The sequence below is a fragment of the Heloderma suspectum genome, chromosome 3 (genome assembly GCF_057233095.1).
Source record: "Heloderma suspectum isolate Gila_16-S chromosome 3, 16-S_ref, whole genome shotgun sequence".
In the NCBI taxonomy this organism is placed as follows: domain Eukaryota; kingdom Metazoa; phylum Chordata; class Lepidosauria; order Squamata; family Helodermatidae; genus Heloderma; species Heloderma suspectum.
The window spans coordinates 84420752-84443330 of NC_139460.1; the positions used below are offsets into that span (position 1 = coordinate 84420752).

The 22579-nt window shown below is 43.4% G+C and overlaps 2 protein-coding genes across 6 annotated transcripts in view; both read right to left on the reverse strand.

The window, feature by feature from the left end:
- Positions 1–2896: 2896 nt before the first annotated feature.
- The window catches only part of LOC146349835 (claudin-8-like), a 28172-nt gene continuing 8489 nt past the window's right edge, over positions 2897–22579 (reverse strand). The window contains exon 3 of one of the 5 annotated variants that reach the window (XM_084843620.1): positions 2897–4153. Coding sequence is in view for 1 of the 5 variants with exons in the window: in XM_084843619.1 (XP_084699745.1) it covers positions 4128–4153 (26 nt within the window). In the remaining 4 variants the exon portion in view is untranslated. Of the gene's footprint in view, positions 4154–15303; positions 17213–22579 lie in introns of those variants that run through there. The other 4 variants (XM_084843619.1, XM_084843621.1, XM_084843617.1 and 1 more) reach the window with 4 other exon arrangements.
- LOC146349836 (claudin-8-like) lies at positions 15314–17068 on the reverse strand. The gene has a single exon (XM_084843622.1). It carries the CDS (start codon positions 17066–17068, stop codon positions 16403–16405), a length of 666 nt encoding a protein of 221 aa, XP_084699748.1. The 3' UTR covers positions 15314–16402.

A 22579-nucleotide genomic window follows, 5' to 3' on the forward strand; every position in this document is an offset into this window, starting at 1 on the left:
CCAGCTTTTGCACTCTCCACTTTCATCCTCAACAAGAGGCTCATTAGAACCTCTTCGCTTTCTGCCATTAGGGTGGTATCGTCTGCATATCTGAGGTTGTTGATAATTCTCCCGGCAATCTTAATTCCGACCTGTGATTCATCCAACCTGGCGTTTCTCATGATGTACACTGCATATAAGTTAGATAAGCTGGGCAACAATATGCAGCCTTGTTGTACTCCTTTCCCAATTTGGAACCAATCGGTTGTTCCATGACTGGTTCTTACTGTTGCTTCTTGACCCTCGTACAGGTTTCTCAGGAGACAGGTAAGGTGGTCTCTGCCTTCTTTGTCCTTTATCATGCCCATCTTTGCACAAAATGTTCCCTTGAGATCTCCGATTTTCTTGAAAAGATCTCTAGTCTTTCCCATTCTATTGTTTTCCTCGATTTCTTTGCATTGTTCATTTAAGAAGGCCTTCTTGTCTCTCCTTGCTATTCTCTGGAACTCTGCATTCAGTTGGATATATCTTCCCCTTTCTCCCTTGCTTTTCACTTCCCTTTTTTCCTCAGCTACTTGTAAAGCCTCATCAGACAGCCACTTTGCTTTCTTGCATTTCTTTTTCTTTGGGGTGGATTGAGTTGCTGCCTCCTGAACAATGTTACAGACCTCCGTCCATAGTTCCTCAGACACTCTGTCTATCAGGTCTAATCCCTTACATCTATTCACCACCTCCACTGTATATTCATAAGGGATATAATTTAGGTCATACCTGAATGATCTAGTGGTTTTCCCTACGTTCTTCAATTTAAGCCGACATTTTGCAGGAAGAAGCTCATGATCTGAGCCACAGTCAGCTCCAGATCTTGTTTTTACTGACTGCATAGAGCTTCTCCATCTTTGGCTGCAAAGGACATAATCAATCTGATTTCGATATTGACCATCTGGTGATGTCCATGTGTAGAGTCGCCTCTTGTGCTGTTGGAAAAGCATGTTTGCTATGATCAGCGTGTTCTCTTGGCAAAACTCTATTAGCCTTTGTCCTGCTTCATTTTGTACACCAAGGCCATGCTTGCCTGTTATCCTGGTAATTTCTTGACTTCCTACTTTAGCATTCCAATCCCCTATGATGAAGAGGACATCTTTTTTTGGTGTTAGTTCTAGAAGGTGTTGTAGGTCTTCATAGAACTGATCAACCTCAGCTTCTTCGGTATCAGTGGTTGGGGCATAGACTTGAATTACTGTGATGTTGAATGGTTTGCCTTGGATTCGTACGGAGATCATTCTATCGTTTTTGAGATTGTACCCCAGTACTGCTTTTCCCACCCTTTTATTGACTATGAGTGCTACTCCATTTCTTCTAAGGGATTCTTGCCCACAGTAGTAGATATAATGGTCACCTGAATTAAATTCGCCCATGCTTGTCCATTTTAGTTCGCTGATTCCCAAGATGTCTATGTTCAATCTTGCCATCTCATGTCTGACCACCTCCAGCTTACCTTGATTCATTGATCTGACATTCCAGGTTCCTAAACAATATTGTTCTTTACAGCATCGGATTTTCTTTCCACCACCAGACACATCCACAGCTGAGTGTCCTTTCGGCTTTGGCCCAGCCGCTTCACTCTTTCTGGCGCTAATTGGAAATACCCTCTGCTCTTCCCAGTAGTATATTGGACACCTTCCAACCTGAGGGGCTCATCTTCCGGCGTCATCTCTTTTAGCCTTGTGATATGTTCCATGGGGTTTTCTTGGAAGAATACTGGAGTGGGTTGCCATTTCCTTCTCCAGTGGACCACATTTTGTCAGAACTCTCCGTCATGACCTGTCCATCTTGGGTGGCCCTGCACAGCATAGCTTATGGCTTCACTGAGTTATGCAAGCCCCTTCGCCACAACAAGGCAGTGATCCATGAAGGGGATTTCAAAAATACCCTAGAACAATATTGATAGAGCAATTATAAGCCAGAAAGAAGCACTTCTTGATTTCCAAATCTGCACAAATGCTGAACGTTAAACTGTCTTCTTACAGGAGATCTCACAAAGATTTGTGGTGTGTGTATTTTGCCAATAACTAGAGTTTGGGTTCAATATATCTCCTTGTTCCTTGATTGTCACTTCTTCAGATGCTAAGTTGTATTTTACCATTTCTTTCTGTGATTACATCCAAGTGATCAGGCTAGTTATACAAAATGGCGTGTTCATTGTGCATGGTCTCTGCAGAAAAGTACTGGAGGATACAATGCAGTCTTGCAATGCATATAACTCAGAGAAGGGTGTTTTGCAAGAGTTTATAGGGAGCTCTAAAAAGTTATGGCAGAAGAGAAAATGCAAAGAGTAAAAGCCTCATATTAAGTGAGACTGCTAGGCTGAGAGGATACAGAAAAAAACAACTTGAGCGGCCTTTGAAATATAACATTAACAGCACAGTACAGTGGTAGTTGAAATGTCAAGTCATACATTTTGTTTTTTGGCAAAGAAAAGAAAGATAATTTCTGAAGTGCTGCAAACCTCCAGCAAAAAACAAAACAAAACAAGTTGTGGAAAACACTGTGGCCTTGAGTATCTTGCTGAGCAAGAAAAGAAGTTTATTAACAGGTTGGAAAGTCCGTGGCAGAGAAACTGCCAGTTCCTAAGCCCTGCTGGACTGGTACCAGCCAGGATAAAAGGAGGGATGGCTTTCCTCCTCCCCACTTTTATTTACCCACCAGTTTCTCCTTCCTGAATATTTTCCCTCCCATTGGCTTCAGTGTATGGCAGTTCCAGTGCTGGTGGGCTTTTTTGCCCCCTCTGGGGACATGTCAGATGTTTTTGATCCTGCAGATTCAAGGCCTCCCAAAACTTCCCCTGCCTTGCCTCTGTTTTACTTCTACCTACCACCATTATATCAGTGATGCGGAAGCAGTGATGGTCCTCTCTGCAGGTAAAGAGGGAGAACTGTTGCATCAAGAGCAGCCTCCCAAGATAGCATTTTATTTATTCATTCATTCATTCATTTCATTTCTATACCACCCAATAGCTGAAGCTCTCTGGGCAGTTCACAAAAATTTAAACTAAACGGCACGCAATAAAACATTGTTGTCGTTGTTCAGTTGTTAAGTCGTGTCTGACTCTTTGTGACCCCATGGCACGCCAGGCCTTCCTGTCCTCCACTCTCTCCCAGAGTGTGCTCAAGTTCATATCCATTGCATCGGTGATGCTATCTAGCCATCTCATCCTCTGCCGTCCCTTTCTCCTTTTGCCTTCAATCTTCCCCAGCATCAGGGTCTTTTCCAGGGAGTTTTGCCTTTGTATTAGGTGGCCAAAATATTTGAGCTTCAGCTTCAGGATCTGTCCTTCCAATGAGCACTCAGGGTTGATTTCCTTTAGGATGGACTGATTTGACCTCCTTGCAGTCCAGGGGACTCGTAAGAGTCTTCTCCAGCACCACAGTTCGAAAGCATCAATTCTTCGGCACTCAGCCTTCCTTATAGTCCAGCTCTCACAGCCTTATGTTGCTACTGGGAAAATCATAGCTTTGATTATACAGACCTTTGTTGGCAAGGTGATGTCTCTGCTTCTTGCTATGCTGTCTAGGTTTGCCATAGCTTTCCTCCCAAGGAGCAAGCGTCTTTTAATTTCACGGTTACAGTCACCATCTGCGGTGATCTTGGAGCCCAAGAAAATAAAATCTGTCACTGCTTCCATTTCTTTGCCTTCCATATGCCAGGAAGTGATGGGGCCAGATGCCATGATCTTTGTTTTTTTAATGTTGAGTTTCAAACCAATTTTTGCACTCTCCACTTTCACCCTCAACAAGAGGCTCTTGAGATCCTCTTCGCTTTCTGCCATTAGGGTGGTATCGTCTGCATATCTGAGGTTGTTGATAATTCTCCTGGCAATCTTAATTCTGACCTGTGATTCATCCAACCCGGCGTTTCTCATGATGTACTCTGCATATAAGTTAAATAAGCAGGGCGACAATATACAGCCCTGTCGTACTCCTTTCCCAATTTTGAACCAATCAGTTGTTCCATGTCCGGTTCTTACCGTTGCTTCTTGGCCCTCGTACAGGTTTCTCAGGAGACAGGTAAGGTGGTCTGGTACTCCCATCTCTTTAAGAATTTGCCACAGTTTGTTGTGATCCACACAATCAAAGGCTTTAGCGTAGTCAATGAAGCAGAAATAGACGTTTTTCTGGAAACAATAAAACATACAGAACATTAAAACCAAAGTAAACAATACAACCAAAATAAAACCTAGCAGCAGTGCAGGGATTTAAAATACAGATTTAAAACAGCAAAGCTAATAGTCTAAAGAGCTAAAATGCTAAAATGCCTGGGAAAATAAAAAGCTCTTCACCCGGCACCAGAAAGAATACAATGTAGGTGCCAGGCGAACCTCACTAGGGAGCTCATTCCAGAGCCGGGGTGCCACAGCAGAAAAAGCCCTCCTCCTAGTAGCCAACTGCCTCACTTCCTTTGGCAGGGGTTCACAGAGAAGGGCCTCTGAAGATGATCTTGAGGTCCAGGCAGGCACATATGGGAGAAGGCGATCCTTCAGATAACCTGGCCCCAAGCCAATAAGGGCTTTGAATGTTAATACCAGCACTTTGAATCGGGCCCCGAAATGGACTGGCAGCCAGTGCAGCTGGAAAAGTACTGGCGTCATATGAGCTCATTGGCCAGTCCCTGTTTACAATCTTGCTGCCTTATTTTGGACCAGCTGAATTTTTCGGACCGTTTTCAAAGGCAGACCCACGTATAACGCGTTGCAGTAATCCAGACAAGAAGTTATCAGAGCATGGAAAGCTATAGCTTGGCTATCTCTGTCCAGATAAGGGCGTAGTTGGTATACCAGCCTAAGCTGATAAAATGTGCTCCGTGCCACTGAGTTCACCTGTGCCTCAAGTGACAGTTCTGGATCCAAGAGCACCCCCAAACTACGAACGTGATCCTTTAGGGGGAGTGCAACCCCCTCCAGAACAGGTTGAATATCACCTACAACTCCCATAGTGCTTGGTGTGTGTGTGTTTTAAGCTTTTTATTTGAAGGGTATGATGCCACTAAGTAACAACGAAACCCTGTCTGATCATAGATATTTATTTATATAGCATATACCTGTATTGATATTTATTTATAGAGGATATACTTTTTCTTCCTGTACAGGTGTCTACACCTGCAGTCCTATAAATATCTCCCTGGGAGTAAGCCCCATCGAACTCAACTGGGTTTACTTCTGAGTAGACATGTACAGGATTACACTTCAAGCTGCTTATTTTACAAATATACATATACAACTTCCAGAGGGGTCTGGTCTGTTGCAGCCAAACACAAGGATGTGACTTGTGGTACCTTGAAGACCAACAACTCTGTACATTGCAATGAAAGTAAACAGTCGTCCATACGGTTATATATTTGAATACACTTGATATCACTCATTTCACAATCAGTTTAGAAGATAAAATAAGCATTAAATGACATGACACAGCACGAAAATAAGCATCAAAACAGCACCTCTGTAGTTCCAATAATGTTGGTGGTTTTTCCTTCTGAATGAATACCTTTAATTATTATTAATCCAGACTCAGTTTTACCACTGTTCAATGAGAAGAAGCAAAACTTTATAAAAACTATTAAATGAGAAACCGAATATAATAATGCATTGTGAATAAACTAGTGATGGGCAAGCTTGTCTTGACTTGCCTCATCATAATGAGTTGGGCAAGGGAAGGTGGTGTCTTCCCTAAAGAGCTCCTTCTGAACATTTTCTGAAATAGTTTGACTAAGGGCACAATCCTATGCATGTTTAGACAGAAAAAGTCCTACAACTCCCAGCACACCCCAGCCAGCCATGCTGGCTGGGGAATGCTGGGAGTTGTTGGACTTTTTCTGTCTACACTTGCATAGGATTGTACCCTAACATGCCCAGAGAAGCTCACCTCTATCCCTCCCTGCCAGTTGCCCCCTTCCCAAGCAAACTTAACACTGCAAAGTGGTGAGGTACCGGCAGTGGGGTCTTGTCAGTCTCATTTTTTAGTTCTGGGGTTGCCTCAGCATGCTTCGTAGTGTAATTTGCTGTCTTCGTGTATGCAATACACTGTATGAGATAGTTTTCTATGTCTCCCAGCTGAAGTCATTGAACAGAAAGACATAGAAAGCTACAGTTCTGGCATCGGAGGAGATTCCCGAGGAACACGTGTTTTTGCCATTCCTTTTTCATCCACAGGTAAGCCATTCTGCCAAAACATGGCCAATATTTGAACCAATAAATTCTCCTTTGTGCACCAGTTTGTGATTTACCCCTCTTTTTGCTTTTTGGCAAATAGCAACCCAATCATTGATTTCATATGACCCACAAGTGGGTCCCCAAATAAATTTTGCAATGATAAATCATGCATAAGAAATACCATCTCCAAATACTTAAATCTACACATAGAAAAAGAATGAGAATCAAAATCATCTGCATATAAGAATACCATCTTACTAACATAGTATAGTCAGCTTCCTGTGTCCTTAGGAACAAAGCATTGCACAACATATTAGTGTTTTCCCCCTGTGAAAAATTTGTCACCTAGCTAAGTTATACTTGGAGAACAACAACAAATGATGACATTTTGTTGGTCTTTTCAAGAATATTTTGGCAGACTTCTTGGATGACATTCTGCACATTCTGGGTGTGGCAGTACTGATGAATTGGGAGTAACCAAATGACACATGCATTGTTCTGCTTGGTGGGGCCTCCCCTAAAACAACAACTTCACAAAAGCTGTTATGTTTGAGCAGTTTAGCAAATCATTAAATTATGTGGCTATAGGTGGCAATACCAGAAGGAATCTCTTAATCCACTCAGAGAGCAATTCTATGGTCCCTGGGAAAGTTTCTTAGGGACCATAGGACAGCTTGTAAAATCCTTCCAAGTTTGGAGACAGCACTCCAACCTTGGAAGGGGGAGTGGGAGATCTGCCCCCTGGCCCCATTCCAGCTGCCTCTCTGAGGTCAGAAAAGCAACCTCAGAAACGGGGGAAAGGGGCATTCTGGTGGGTGGGGAGGGGAGGAGACCAGAGAGACCAGGATACAAGTTATCCTGAGCCCCTACCAGCCTTCTTACCTCACCTTTGAAGCACCCCTGCTGGACGGACTTAAAAGCCCATCTAGTGAAAAGGAAAGAACGGAGGATGGGGAGGTAAAGATCACCTCCACCACTCCTCCTGCCTTGCTGGCTTCAGCTTGGCAGGGCCTAGAATCTCAGAAGCCTCCAAGTTCTGAAGCTTCCAAGCAGTGAGGGCATAATCAATAGGATTGGGCCCTCAGGCAGTGATAATCAAACCAGAGTGTGTCATGATTTCCAGGGTCATCCTAAACGAGGTTAGGTAGGAGAATCAGGTACAGCATAAAGCTCATCTAAACCTTTGCCATTTATATCTGACTGCTATGCCTTGCCAGATCTCTTCCCAGATCTGCCACAGCACTATCATCACCTGCTCTCCAAGCTCGGTATTTTATCAGATCTGGGAGAATATGGAATAAAGACAAGGTTCTAAGATAGCCATAGCATTTCAGGATCTCAGCCACCAACATAATGTTATATGGCCTCGATAGTCCAGCTGAATGGTCTGACACAATGTCCCAAGATGGGATCATCCTAACATTTATGCATTTGTTTGTCCACCTTTCAGTATCACTGTTACCACCACCACACCTGCCATATGAAAATGGGCCAGTTTACAAACGCTAATGCATTACATGTGATCCTTTGCAAACCCTTCATGAAGAAGGATCAGATGGAGGAGTATATTACACGAACATGGGACACAGGAGGGTTACAAATGGAAGACAATGCCATCTGGACTCCTCCATCAAATTCTCAGTATGAGGCAGGGCAGTTGCACAATAAAAGCATCATCTGGAAGTACCCTTAGTTTCAGAGTTGAAGTTCTCTTTCTGATTTGTCACCATCTGGCACTCCATCATGAAATCTTTAATGGAAAAACCATGTCAGTCACCTCTGCAACCAGTAGAAATTGAAATGAAAATTTATTACCCATCATCTTTGTCATCTGGTAATAAAAAAAACAACTTGACAAAACACAGGGGACTAAGACTTGAAATTGCTCACATGTGCCAAAAATGGGTAATATGGATTTCAAATGCTGGACACTTTTTCCAATTAGTTTAACATATGGTGCAAGCCTCACCTGATTTTTCCCTCTATTTTTAAAATCTTTTCCAATAAGCTCTTCTTTCTGTTTGAAGGTGAGTCCATTTCCCTAAAACCAACATTCTGCAGGACTCTGATATAATATCGCACGTGGTCCAAAGGGCAAGAGCTACTTTTACTGTTGTAGCTGGGAAACAAGTACAGCGAAACTAGGGATGTACGAAAATCACTTACCTTTTGCAGATTATGCTGATGGTGGGGGGGGGGAGGCGTTCCGTCCTTCCCCCCGGAATCCTGGATGGGGGGGAGGCGCGCCATTTCTCCCCCCCCCCAGAATCCTCCGCGGCTGGCTGTGCTCCGCGGCAGCTCCGCGGAGCAGCCGGCCAGGCCCAGCCAGGTCAGAGCCGTCCGCAGCCGGATTTCTGGCCGCAGAGGGCTCTGGGTAAAAAACAAAAACAAAAAAACCTTAGTCTACGTAAATATTTACGTAGACTATGACGGCAAAAATAAGAGGAATGCAAATAGCGTAGCAGACGCTATTTGCATTCCCCTTATTTTTGCTGTCTTAGTCTACGTAATTATTTACATAGACTAAGACGGCCCAAAATAAGGAAAGCAAATGGCGGCGGCCATAGCCACCGCCATTTGCATATGCCTTTTTTATTTATTTTTTACCCAGTCGTTTTTGGCTACATCAGTTGTTTTTTTTTACCCAGATGTTTTAGGCTACGTAAAAACTTACGTAGCCTATCACATCTGTGTAAAAAAACAAACAAACTGCAAATGGCGGTGGTGGCAGCCGGTTGGAAGACCAGCCACCGCAGCCGCAGCCGCCGAAGCCGCCACCGGAGCCGCCGCCGCCCAGAAGATCCACCCCAGGTAAGTCTCGTCCTGGGGGGATCCGTGGGGGGGGGCAGGCGGTTCTGCCACAGATTTTGGGGGGCTGAATGCACTGGCATTTGGCCTCCCCAAGATCCGTGGCAGAATTCTCTGCCATCCCTAAGTGAAACTAGTTAAATTCACCTTGGTAGGTTCAGATTTGGATTTCTAGAAGAGCCATCTTCTATATCAAACAGCAAGCTCTTTATTAAATTGAGAAGAATTTAAAAAGCAGTTTGTGATATGGCATGGAGGGGGGGGTTGTTCTGTTGAGATGGAAATAATTGTTTTTAATGCCACTGGCTATGTGCAAGTTGGTGTGCCTAAAGTGACTCTTTGGACCTACATTTGTGAATGCAAATGTAGGGTTCCATTTGGCAAGAAAGAGGCAGACACCAATCTTTGGGTTTAAATTTGTCCACAACTTTATTAATTGCAAAAAATTACATTTTTAATGGGAGAAACGCCATCTCTCTCTCTCACTCTCTCTCTCTCTCTTTCTCTCTCTCTCATTTACTTAGAGCTTTTCTATATGAGGCAATTATTGTGCGCTTGTCATTCCATACTCATAGTTGTTTACCGGTTCTTTAGATGACACTGTGATCCTCCAGTTTTGCTTCTCTTTTTTCAGAGCACTTTCCCCCCACCCTTTTTTTTTTAGAATGGGGAAAATGGGGCATTATTTCTAAAAGCACTATTTCTACTTGTGTATTTGTGCTATTCCACTATAGCACAGCTCCACCTAGAGGTTATGTAGCAGAAAAGGCAAAGCTCTTTGTGTAGAGCTCAAATCTTAATTCTGCAGTGAAACCAAAAGTAGATAAAGCAGTTAACAGCCTTGTTTAGAAAAGCTCTTAACCTAAGGAACTGGTTTGGCTATCCATCCATAACTGTCCCTTGGCCTCCATGCTGAAATCTGAGCAGTCTGACTATGGTGAAGCCCTAAACCTAGCCATATGGTGAGGCTAGGAGCTGGTTCTATCCCCAGCAGCACTCTAGCCCTACTGGGCAGTCCCTACCCCCACCATCCCACACAGCCCTGAGGAGCTCCCCCTGTCCCTGCAGCAAGAGCATCAGAAATCCCACAATCTATGGGCGTTACTCCTCCCCACTCCACTGTCCCACCTGTCAAGTTGTGCTGGGTATTAATGTAACTTTACTTAGGATCTACTTCTTCCTATAGCAACGTTACCCCAAGGAAAGGGGGAAAACATGCCCATCCCCTGCCAATTAGGATGATATGGGGGGAAAATCCTTCCAAGCATATGAAAAGGAAACCAACCAAAGCCTACAACAACTTGATGTTATCATGGATGGGTGGGCTGCACTGCTTGTGTCGCTTACACACTACTATAGGCTTTCCCACAGCTCACCTGCCCAAATCTCACAATAGCCTTAATCAACAATAGGGTCTTCAGGTGCTACAGCAGCAAACATTCTTTCCCACAAACTCCTTCCCTAAAGGAAATCCTGGACATCATCGCGAGACTTCCTTCCTCAAAGTCTTGCAATGTCTGGAAAGCCACCCCGCAGACATTAAGAGACCCATCTGCCTTTCAGCAGTCCACCCTTCATCTGAAGGAGGCAGAGGGATGGCTCCGCATCTCTCCAGCCCCCATAACCATCCCCTGCCCTAGTAGGGCTTGCCATGGGGTAGGCGGTTTGCCCAGCGTTGAAGTGAATGCGACTGAGCTGTTTGTGCAGAGCGGGTGCTTGATTTAGGCTTCAACCTTAGAACATGTTCTTGGGAAAAGGCCCCACTGAACTGAAGAGGGACTTCTGAGTAAACATCCATAAGACTGGGCCATCAGACTCACTTGTATTTTTTCTAGTAACACAAGGGGTTTCTTTGAAGTTATCTTAGTCACCTTAAGCACAACTATTGTTTGAGATATTATTTGTCATTTAAATCTCACACTTTATTATCATCATAAGTATTGAAATGTAAATACGTTCCCATCATTTGCATTCAACCCTTTTTATGTTTTTTAATTTACAGCAGGAATCATTATGGTGGCAAGCAGCCACTTCTTCAAATCAGATAAAGAAACCTTGATCAAGATGGTACTTTTCTTTTAAAATGTATTTTAATTAGCAGCGCTTGTTCAGATAGCAAGCTTCATTATCTGAATCCATAATGCCGCTAGAAGATAAACATGCATGTAAGCTTATTTTCCCATTAGCTCAGAAACCTGGGACTAGAATTTTAAACACTCCAAACAAGGAGGCTAATTTTAGTGACTCTGGCTATCTCCCTGAAGTCTCTGCTCCCTTTTAATCTCCAAATAACTCCAATGTATCGAAGCAAGATAGAAAGAAGAATATACCATCCCTCAGGATGGAAATACATATTACCTTTGCAAACATAGTTACCAAACCCATATTTGCTAAGATACCAAATCCACATTTGCCAAAGTATCAAGAATACGGGTGCAGAAGGAGCGGGGTGGGGGGCACAATTTAAAAATGGCCTAATGTGATGATTACATTAAAACAGGAGTGCAGAAACTGGGGCCCTCTGCTGTTCCATAGACAGCCATGCCACTTTCCCTGTCCACCAATGGTTTGGTGGTCTCCTGAATTTTGCATAGTTTCCCCCTCCATTTTAAAAGGTTGTAATGCTTCTCCTAAGGCTTGGAGCCTTTCTACATGAGGCATTTATTGTGCACTTATTATTCCTCACTCACAGTAGTTTCCAGGTACTTTACATGATGTTGTCATTCTCCAGGGCCTCTCCCGTGCTTTGCAATCATTATAGTGTTTTTTGTTTTGTTTCTTCTAATGAGGAAAGTCTGGTGGCATGAAACCCTGATGTATTTGTGCAATTCCGCTACACCACAGTGCCACCTAGTGGTTGTATAATGAAACATATAGAAAGGCAGAGAAAGAAAGAAAAAACACTTGTAAAGGAGCCGATGTTAATTCCACAGAGAATCCTTGGCGAAGCAGTGGGTTAAAAGCCTCATGTAAAAAAGCCCTTAGTCACAGGCAGTGGGAGTTTTAAGCTACAATATGCTGGTATTTTGGGCCCACCCCTTTGCCTTTGTCTACACCTCATTTTGCCTTTGGACAAATCCACCATCAGAATACAGCTCCTGAGAGCTTCTCCAAAATTCAACTCAGCCCTCAGGCTGAAAGATGTTCAACATAGGGATGTCTGTTGCCAGGAAATCTGGCCCTTTGGGGTCCCGACTGATTCCTGCGGCACCCCCAACTTTGCTTGTATTTGCAAGCCAAGTTGTGGGTTTGTTCCTGAAATCCGGAAACTTTTTCACTTTTTTCCATAAAAAGCAATTTGCACAAATTACGACCATAATTTGCGCAAATTACACAAACATTGGCCGTGATTTGCACAAATTGCGCAAATTACAGCCACAGTTTACTGCTTTACACTAATAAAATCAAAAACCAGAAATCCACAGCTTGCAGGAAAGCGAGCCAAAGTCCGGGGGCGGGGGGACAAGCTGACTAAAGCTCGATTAGCTTCACCCACTGGACTGATTCCTCCAACAGCCAACACACCTGCATTAAAGTCATGATGGGCAGATATGAATGGGTAGAAAAGGACTGCACATTTTTAAAAACTGGGGGGAGGGGTAGAAGCACTGGCATCTCTAAGTACAACTAGGTAAAGCTCCTGTCTGAAACACTAAAGAACTGCCGCTAGTCCGGGTGTAGAAAATGCTCAGCTAAATGGACCATTGTTCTGAATCAAGTAATGATGCTATAAATCTTTTATATGGATTGGTTTAATGTCCTTTGGCCTCCCAGGTTTGAAAGGGATAGTGAGATATATTTATTATAAGATTTCTATATCTGTACTGTGTTTCTTCTGAGCACAATTTTAAAAACTGCTAAAGCCCCAGGATCTAGTGAGTAGACATTGCTAATATTGTAATGAAATCCAAATCAAGACTGATTTACCCGAAAGTGAGATCTGACTCAGGTCAAACTCTATATGAACTAATAAAAAGAAACTGAGAATACAAAGATCAGTCATAAGACAGATCTTATGTCTTATATAAGACATAATAAGTGTCTTATTACTTATAATAATAAGTAATTATTATTACTTATAATAATATAAGTAATAATAATTACTTTAAACAACACCACAAAGATTAGATTCCAATTATACATGCATTTTATATCTTTGAAGAAAAGTATTCACATTGTTTTCCTAAAGTGAGTAAGGTAGGATACATCCCCCCCGCCCCTCTAAATGTGATGTGGAGATGAGGTGAAAACCTTTGGTGTCTTTCTAATTACACTTTTGCAAAGTTTAGGCTAGATCTACACTACAGCTTTATAGCGGTATTGAAGTGCACTGATAACTGTTGGGGCACATTACACATTCAATATACCACCTTTGTAGTGTTATTTCCTGCTTTTTATTTCACATTATCCAAAATACCACAACAAATGTCATTGTGTGTCCTATGAGGTATAAATGCGTAAGAGGGATATAGTGTTACCATGATGGAATCGTAATGATATGACACAAGGTGTAGATCTGGCCTATGTTTACTGTGAAATCCTTGGCAGGTCTACTCAGACGTAAGCCTTAATGAGTTCCCTGGAACTCACTTTCAGTAAGTATGTATAGGATTGCCACCTTGATTATGAGTTATGTACATTTACTACAGAGTTATATACAACTATTCTGAAACAGTTCTGCCCATGCCAACAGGTAGGTGTGTGTGTGTGTGTGTGTTCATCTTGCATCTAAGAATTAGTGCTGAGTTTGCTTTTTTCCTCTTCCCTCCAAATCCCTTTCCTTTTGTCTTGTGTCTTTTAGATTGTAAGCATGAGGTAGGGACTGTCTTATGACTGATCTTTGTTAGCCACTATATGAGCCCTGTTTGCTGAAGAGCAGGGTGCCAACCATTAGCTCCCAATGAGAAAATATCAACCAACCAACCATCCTGGGTGAACCCCAAGCAACTTGCCTGACAGAAGCTATGGCCAGGAATAGCTAGGCAGCATTCATAACAACATTATCTATTGTTTTAACACTATATTTCCCCATAAAACATTTGCACTGATGTTCATGCCCTGTAACATGCCGAGAAAGCTTCATTACATCCATAGTCTGTGTTGCTGCATTCTCCCAGCAGTTGGCACATCTCATCTGAAGTATGTATTTGCTGCCATTGCAAGAATAAAGTTCAGGCTGTTGGATGCGCTGAGTGATTTATTCAGAGACAATTCAATACTGTGAGAAAATGTCCTGATAACTGATAACTGATGTTATTGAAACAAGAAAATGTGCATAAATGCGTTAGAATGATGAATTAAGCATGACAAGTGTGGATAGTAAATGTTTGCTATTGATTTAGCCTCCCAGGAAGAGTTCTAGGGCTAACTTTCTTCAAATGTAAATGTACATTTATGCAGTATGTCTTACCATTTTCAGCAGTATGTCTACCGTTTTCAGCACTATTGATATTGATTGTTTCAAAATTACTGGAAATGACTGAAATTACTTCTTCTTCTTCTTGTAATACTGCACTGTTGAATTTTGAAATGCTGGTCTCTGACCCAACATCCTCAACAATCATTGAAATAGCAGACACCAGAAAGAAAAATCTTTTGAGTGGAGCAGTGTCATTGGTGGATGCAGGAATATGCATTCTTGAACCTGCAAACCATTACAGACCCCAGGTTTTATTTCAGTTTAGCTAACTTTCTCCTTTGAATAAAATGTAATACATGTTACAGCCAGGCCCACATTTTCTACAAACTATTTGTGTGTGTGTGCATGTGTGTGTGTGTGTGTGTGTGTACACACACACTTACAAATGAAATTTCTCAGGTGCATCTTGAGCCTTGGCACAATTTAGAAATTCCTGCTATCTTTGGACAAGAGAGAAGAATGCATTTCTGAGAAGAATAAATTTCTGGATTCCCCTGCAGCAAACTGAGATGTTTTAAGCATTGTCCAGCTATGCACACTTTCTCAGATTCCAAAATTAATAGTGAGAGCTATTTTCTATCCTGTATGTACCTGAACTTTTAAAATTATACATGCCTCACTCTTCTCAGAAAGCTCAGACCTTCTGACACAGAACTCTCATCCAGACAATGACCAGGCTGCAGGCTGCCCAAAGCACTGTGTGGCCACAGACCATGTTTTTTGCCTAAACGTGGCCAGATGTGTTCAAATGCAAGGTCCATTTATGTATATGTGCAAGAACCATTTTGTACAATAATTTGAAACTATAGAGAGGCTTAATTCGGATAATTTTAAGTTTTCTGTATTCAGATGAGCTAAATGGTAATCTGGAGAGAAAGCAGACTTTATCTTAGTTTATCGTAATAAACTATGGTTTATTACCTATATTGCATTTTTCAATATTCAGCATTCATTAACATTGGTATTGCATTCATTCTTACAACAATCCTGTGAGACAGGTTACACTGAAATATGGTTGAGACAATATAAGCGACCTCGGAGAGGCAACCAGCATGGTTCTCTCCACGGTGGCTGTGACGGGGAGGAGGTGGGGAGCTCTGATCCCTGGGAACGAGGTCGGAGCACTGTCTCTAACCACAGACCCAGGAATCCAAAATATCCTATGCCCCCTTAGATGCTCTCTAGGGTCCGTAGGATTTCTCTACATGTCCCTTTACATTTTTAATGTTTTCCTTAGAAGTGAAACTGGGCAAGCTTTATCATAAAAACTAAAAATAATCCAAGTTCTGGCTAAAATTGCTCTATGGACCTTACCAGCCCCAAGGGCTACATTGCTCATCCCTGCACACTGTTCCTTTTCTTCTCTTTCTGTTTCATCTATGCTTTTCTGGAACTTCTTGTGATTCACCAAGCTGAAGTCAGCAAAGTATAGCAACCCATCAAGAGCTTGATAAACCCCTTTCTCCACTTCCACATCTTGCCTTAATGCATGCTGGATTGAGTAAGAAAACAAAAGAACAAGAAGCAATTAAAGAGAAGACAGACAGCTGTAATATAACATGTTTTGCCTATAAGGTCCACAAGAGTTCTACAAAAGCAAGGGAGCCCCAAAATGTTTAGAATACATCTGGAAGCACCTTTAATAAGCATTCAGTCCTATACAAATGAAGGCACAAAATCTTTAAAGACTTTGAAAACTAAGCTATGTAAAAAAAAAAAAAAAAAGTTTCTTGCATTCCACATCAAAATGCTAAAGAACATTCACGCTGATCCAGAGAATGTCAGGAACAGCACAAAGCTGTGTCGGTATTGCTACCCATGGAGACAGAATGCTTAATTCATAGGCCAACATATTGTGACCTATAGGGTAAATCTATATATGGGGCATTAAATCCCGCATGCAGATTTCCACAAACGGAGTGTGAATTCCATTGACTTTGGTCTTGCCAGGAATGACTAATACAAAAGCTTGACATGCACAACTGAAATAGTTAGACATAAGAATGCACAGTTAGTGGCTCCATTCTGATACGTTCAGGTTTGTTTAGTCTATGGCTGGATGGTGATGAATACCTGTATCTTCCAGACTTCTCTGCACAGCAGCAGAAACTGCAAAATATAGCTCCTCCACTGATTAGAAACGCTGAGGTGATCCAGCCTAAATAGAGGGCAGCTCCCAATTCACTTTTCCGGGCAACCTGGATTACAGGACTGTAGAAGTCCTTGATGATATTGTTGGCAACCAAGGAAACCGGAATCAGCACAATAACCCCAGTCAGAAGAAAAATTACTCCAGCTGCTGACAAAATCTTGGTCTTGATTTGCTCGTTACTGCCAGGACATTGGATGCACTTCATGCCAGCAATGGCTATCGGAAAGGCAATAAGTGACAATACGCAAGCTGTGCACATTAGCCCTCTGGATGCATCTAAGGTTGCTGGAAGGGCCAACAAGGACTCATAGAATTTGCACTGATGCTTGTTGATATGACTGACACACACCATCCATAGGCCCTCCCAAATTGTCTCAAAGACTATAATGTTACTTCCTGTAAAGGCGGATACTCTCCACTGAGGCATCAGGGTGACAGTAAATGTTCCAACCATGCCAATGCTCCCAAGCACCAGGGCTACAGTTTGCAAAGCACAACATGCCATATGGCTTCTCAGGAAAGTGCCTCCAAACGACAACAAAAATGATCAGGAACACTCTTCTAAAAATTTCCCCCAAAAGATGATAAGCTCCTCATAGTTTCCTCATGTCGCAGATGAATTTAAGGCACTTTCTTTCCATCTGTACCACTGAAGAACAAGCAGGAATAAATCTACCTCTGAGTAGTTTGAATGAGCGTCTATATATTTCTTCTGGAGTTCTATAAGACGTCAAGGCCTAATACCTTTGTGGCCAATCACATCCTATTTAAGGGTGAGTCAAGGCAAATGCCACCTGATGTTGTTGCTTTTTCTTTTCTTTTTGCATTTTAGTGTTGCAACAACACTATAATTAAATGATCAGGTTCTAATTTAAGTTGCCCAATTAGAGTGCAAATCATTATTCTACAGCAGTAATTATTGCATCACTGTCAAAATACAATGGGTTAACAAAGCTTGATGCTCTATCTGGTAAAAATGTCACATAAATTTTTTTGTGACATTTTTGTGACATTGTAAACACTATTTACAATGTGTTGGTGACAAAAATATAAGGTTGTATTTAGGGTGGGGTTTAGATGTTTGCTAATGTTGCAAAGAACAAGAAAATTTGAGGGGTGTGTGTGTGTGTGTGTGTGAGAGAGAGAGAGAGAGAGAGGCAGGCAGGCAGGCAGGCAGGCAGGCAGGCAGGCAGGCAGACTTCCAACAACAACAGAAACAATAATGATAGAAATAATAGAAGTAATATTGCATATATCATATCTTTTTGAAGTTCTGCCCATGCAATCCCTTGGCAGATGTGCTAGATTTGTTACTAGATCTATAACACCTAGGGCACAATCCTATCGATTGCATGCTCAGTGAGCAGAAGCCCCCCAACTCTGAGGCAGCCAATCATCCAATGAAGGGCAGGAGGAGTGGTGGAGGCGAACTTTGTCTCCCTGTCCTCCTGCCCTGCAGATTTCGCTAGACGGGCTTTTCAGCCTGTCCAACTTGGGGAATTGGGAGAGGGAGGGAAGGAGGCTGGCAGAGGCTCAGGATAACTCGTATCCTGCCCTTTCCAGTCTCCCCCTTCCCACTGGAACACCCGTTTTTCCCCCTCTCCAAAGTTAGTTTTCTGATCTCAGAGAGGCAGCCAGTATGGTTCTCTCTATGCCAGCTGCAAGGGGGAGGGGTCTGGGGTTGGATCTCCGACCCCCACCTTCTGAGGCTGGAGCCCTGTCTCCAATCTGCGAGGGGTTTTACAAGCCATCCTACGGTCCCAGGGACACTCTCCCAGGGACCACAGGACTGCTCTCTCCAGGGAAATCAAGACAAATAGATATTGAGGCTTCTGTCCTATGACTAAATAAAGGTCTAGTCAAGCCAACTGCTGCTGTTGTTGTTCAGGCGTTAAGTCATGTCCGACTCTTCATGACTCCATGGACCACAGCACACCAGGCCCTCCTGTCCTCCACTCAGTCCCAGAGTGTGCTCAGGTTCATATTCATTGCATCGGTGATGCTATCTAGCCATCTCATCCTCTGCCGTCCCCTTCTCCTTTTTGCCTTCAGTCTTTCCCAGCATCAGGGTCTTTTCCAGGGAGTTTTCCCTTCGCATTAGCTGGCCAAAATATTTGAGCTTCAGCTTCAGGATCTGTCCTTCCAATGAGCACTCAGGGTTGATTTCCTTTAGGATTGACTGATTTGACCTCCTTGCAGTCCAGGGGACTCGTAAGAGTCTTCTCCAGCACCACAGTTCGAAAGCATCAATTCTTCGGCACTCAGCCTTCCTTATAGTCCAGCTCTCACAGCCTTACGTTGCTACTGGGAAAATCATAGCTTTGATTATACAGACCTTTGTCAGCAAGGTGATGTCTCTGCTTCTTACTATGCTGTCTAGGTTTGCCAGAGCTTTCCTCCCAAGGAGCAAGCATCTTTTAATTTCATGGCTACAGTCACCGTCTGCAGTGATCTTGGAGCCCAAGAAAATAAAATCTGTCACTGTTTCCATGTCTTCCCCTTCTATATGCCAGGAAGTGATGGGGCCAGATGCCATGATCTTAGTTTTTTTAATGTTGAGTTTCAAACCAGCTTTTGCACTCTCCACTTTCACCCTCAACAAGAGGCTCTTTAGATCCTCTTCGCTTTCTGCCATTAGGGTGGTATCGTCTACGTATCTGAGGTTGTTGATAATTCTCCCGGCAATCGTAATTCCAACCTGTGATTCATCCAACCCAGCATTTCTCATGATGTACTCTGCATATAAGTTAAATAAGCAGGGTGACAATATGCAGCCTTGTCGTACTCCTTTCCCAATTTTGAACCAATTGGTTGTTCCATGTCTGGTTCTTACTGTTGCTTCTTGGCCCTCGTACAGGTTTCTCAGGAGACAGGTAAGGTGGTCTGGTACTCCCATCTCTTTAAGAATTTGCCACAGTTTGTTGTGATCCACACAATCAAAGGCTTAGCGTAGTCAATGAAGCAGAAATAGACGTTTTTCTGGAATTCTCTTGCTTTCTCCATGATGCAGCGAATGTTGGCGATTTGATCTCTAGTTCCTCTGCCTCTTCGGAACCCAGCTTGTACTTCCAGTACTTCTCGGTTCACATACTGTTGAAGCCTAGCTTGTAGGATTTTGAGCATCACCTTGCTGGCATGTGAAATGAGCGCAATTGTACGGTAGTTTGAACACTCTTTGGCATTGCCCTTCTTTGGAAATGGAATGTAAACTGACCTTGTTTAGTCTTGTGGCCACTGTTGAGTGTTCCAAATTTGTTGGCATATTGAATGCAGCACTTTAACAGCATCATCTTTTAGGATTTTAAATAGCTCAGCTGGAATACTGTCATCTCCACTAGCTTTGTTGTTAGTAATGCTTCCTAAGGCCCACTTGACTTCACTCTCGAGGATGTCCGGCTCAAGTTCAGTGACCACACTATCATGGCTATCAGGGACATTCAGATCTTTCCTGTATAGTTCTTCTGTGTATTCTTTCCACCTCTTCTTAATCTCATCTGCTTCTGTTAGGTCCCTGCCTTCTTTGTCCTTTATCATGCCCGTCTTTGCACAAAACGTTCCCTTGAGATCTCCAATTTTCTTGAAGAGATCTCTAGTCTTTCCCATTCTGTTGTTTTCCTCTATTTCTTTGCATTGTTCATTTAAGAAGGCCTTCTTGTCTCTCCTTGCTATTCTCTGGAACTTTGCATTCAGTTGGATATATCTTCCCCTTTCTCCCTTGCTTTTCGCTTCCCTTCTTTCCTCAGCTACTTGTAAAGCCTCATCAGACAGCCACTTTGCTTTCTTGCATTTCTTTTTCTTTGGGGTGGATTTCGTTGCTGCCTCCTGAACAATGTTACGGACCTCCGTCCATAGTTCCTCAGGCACTCTGTCTATCAGGTCTAATCCCTTAAATCTATTCCTCACCTCCACTGTATATTCATAAGGGATACGATTTACGTCATACCTGAATGATCTAGTGGTTTTTCCTACGTTCTTCAATTTAAGCCAAAATTTTGCAAGAAGAAGCTCATGAACTGAGCCACAGTCAGCTCCAGGTCTTGTTTTTACTGACTGCATAGAGCTTCTCCATCTTTGGCTGCAAAGGACATAATCAATCTGATTTCAATATTGACCATCTGGTGATGTCCATGTGTAGAGTCGCCTCTTGTGCTGTTGGAAAAGAGTATTTGCTATGATCAGTGTGTTCTCTTGGCAAAACTCTATTAGCCTTTGGCCTGCTTCATTTTGTACACCAAGGCCATGCTTGCCTGTTATCCCAGTGATTTCTTGACTTCCTACTAGGGATGTCAGAGAATTCCACGACGGATCTCGGTGAGGCCAAATGCCAGTGCATTCAGCCCCCCAAAATCCATCGCGGAACGAAGCCCCCGCCCCCCCAACCCACGAAAGGTGTGCAGGATGAAGTCCCCGCTGCCCCCACCCCATGAAAGGCGCGCGAAACGGAGCACTTACCTGCTCCCATCCGCGCTGCTTTGCAAATGGCGGCCGTCCTGTGGCCGCCATTCACTTCATCTTCATAGCCGTGAGAGGCTACGTAATACTTACATAGTCTATCATGGCTAACGCAGGGATGCCATTTGCGTCCCTGCGGAGGCCGTGATAGGCTACGTAAGTATTTACGTAGCCTATCACAAGTAGCTGAGGTAAATGGATACCGCCATTTGCATACGCTGGGGTTTTTCCCCCTGCCGTGATAGGCTACGTAAATATTTACGTAGCCTATTATGGCTCAATACAGGGACGCAAATGGCGGCGGTTACGACAGCCACCAATTGCGGCCCTGCAGGGCTGCCCAGCGGCCGGATGTCCGGCTGCGGGCGGACGGAGCCGGCTGGCAGCTCTGCGGCTTGGCCGTGGAGTGGAGCTGGCCAGGCAGGATTCCGGGGGGGAGGACCGGATCGCCTCCCCCCCCATCGAGGATTCCAGGGGGAGGGACGGATCGCATCCCCCCTACCGCAGATTGCCCGGCGTGGAGACAGGTAGGTGTTTCGTACCTCTCTACTTCCTACTTTAGCATTCCAATCCCCTATGATGAGAAGGACATCTGTTTTTGGTGTTAGTTCTAGAAGGTGTTGTAGGTCTTCACAGAACCGATCAACCTCAGCTTCTTCGGCCTCAGTGGTTGGAGCATAGACTTGAATTACTGTGATGTTGAATGGTTTGCCTTGGATTCGTACGGAGATCATTCTATCGTTTTTGAGATTGTACCCCAGTACTGCTTTTCTCACCCTTTTATTGACTATGAATACTTCTCCATTTCTTCTAAGGGATTCTTGCCCACAGTAGTAGATATAATGGTTACCTGAATTAAATTCAGCCATGCCTGTCCATTTTAGTTCACTGATTCCCAAGATGTCAATGTTCAATCTTGCCATCTCATGTTTGACCATCTCCAGCTTACCTTGATTCATTGATCTTACATTCCAGGTTCCTAAACAATATTGTTCTTTACAGCATCGGATTTTCTTTTCACCACCAGACACATCCACAGCTGAGTGTCCTTTCGGCTTTTGCCCAGCCGCTTCACTCTTTCTGGCACTAATTGGAAATTCCCTCTGCTCTTCCCCAGTAGCATATTGGACAGCTTCCGACCTGAGGGGCTCATCTTCCAGCATCATCTCTTTTAGCCTCGTGATACGTTCCATGGGGTTCTCTTGGCAAGAATACTGGAGTGGGTTGCCATTTCCTTCTCCAGTGGACCACATTTTGTCAGAACTCTACGCCATGACCTGTCCGTCTTGGGTGGCTCTGCACGGCATAGCTTATGGCTTCACTGAGTTACGCAAGCCCCTTTGCCACAACAAGGCAGTGATCCATGAAAGGGAAGCCAACTGCACTTGCCTATTAACTACTGAGTCATGTTTAAGGTTTTGCTGTTTACATACAAAGCCCTAAATTAATTAAGACTAGGATACCTAGCCAACTAGGTATCTACCTATCCAATATCTAACCTAGATATCTACCTAGCCAGTTGGGACTAGGATACCTAGCCAACCATCTTCCTTTATATATGCCC

Excerpts from the sequence above, each read along its gene's own strand:
- LOC146349836 (XM_084843622.1), bottom strand. The coding sequence starts at position 17,068 with ATGGCATGTTGTGCTTTGCAAACTGTAGCCCTGGTGCTTGGGAGCATT.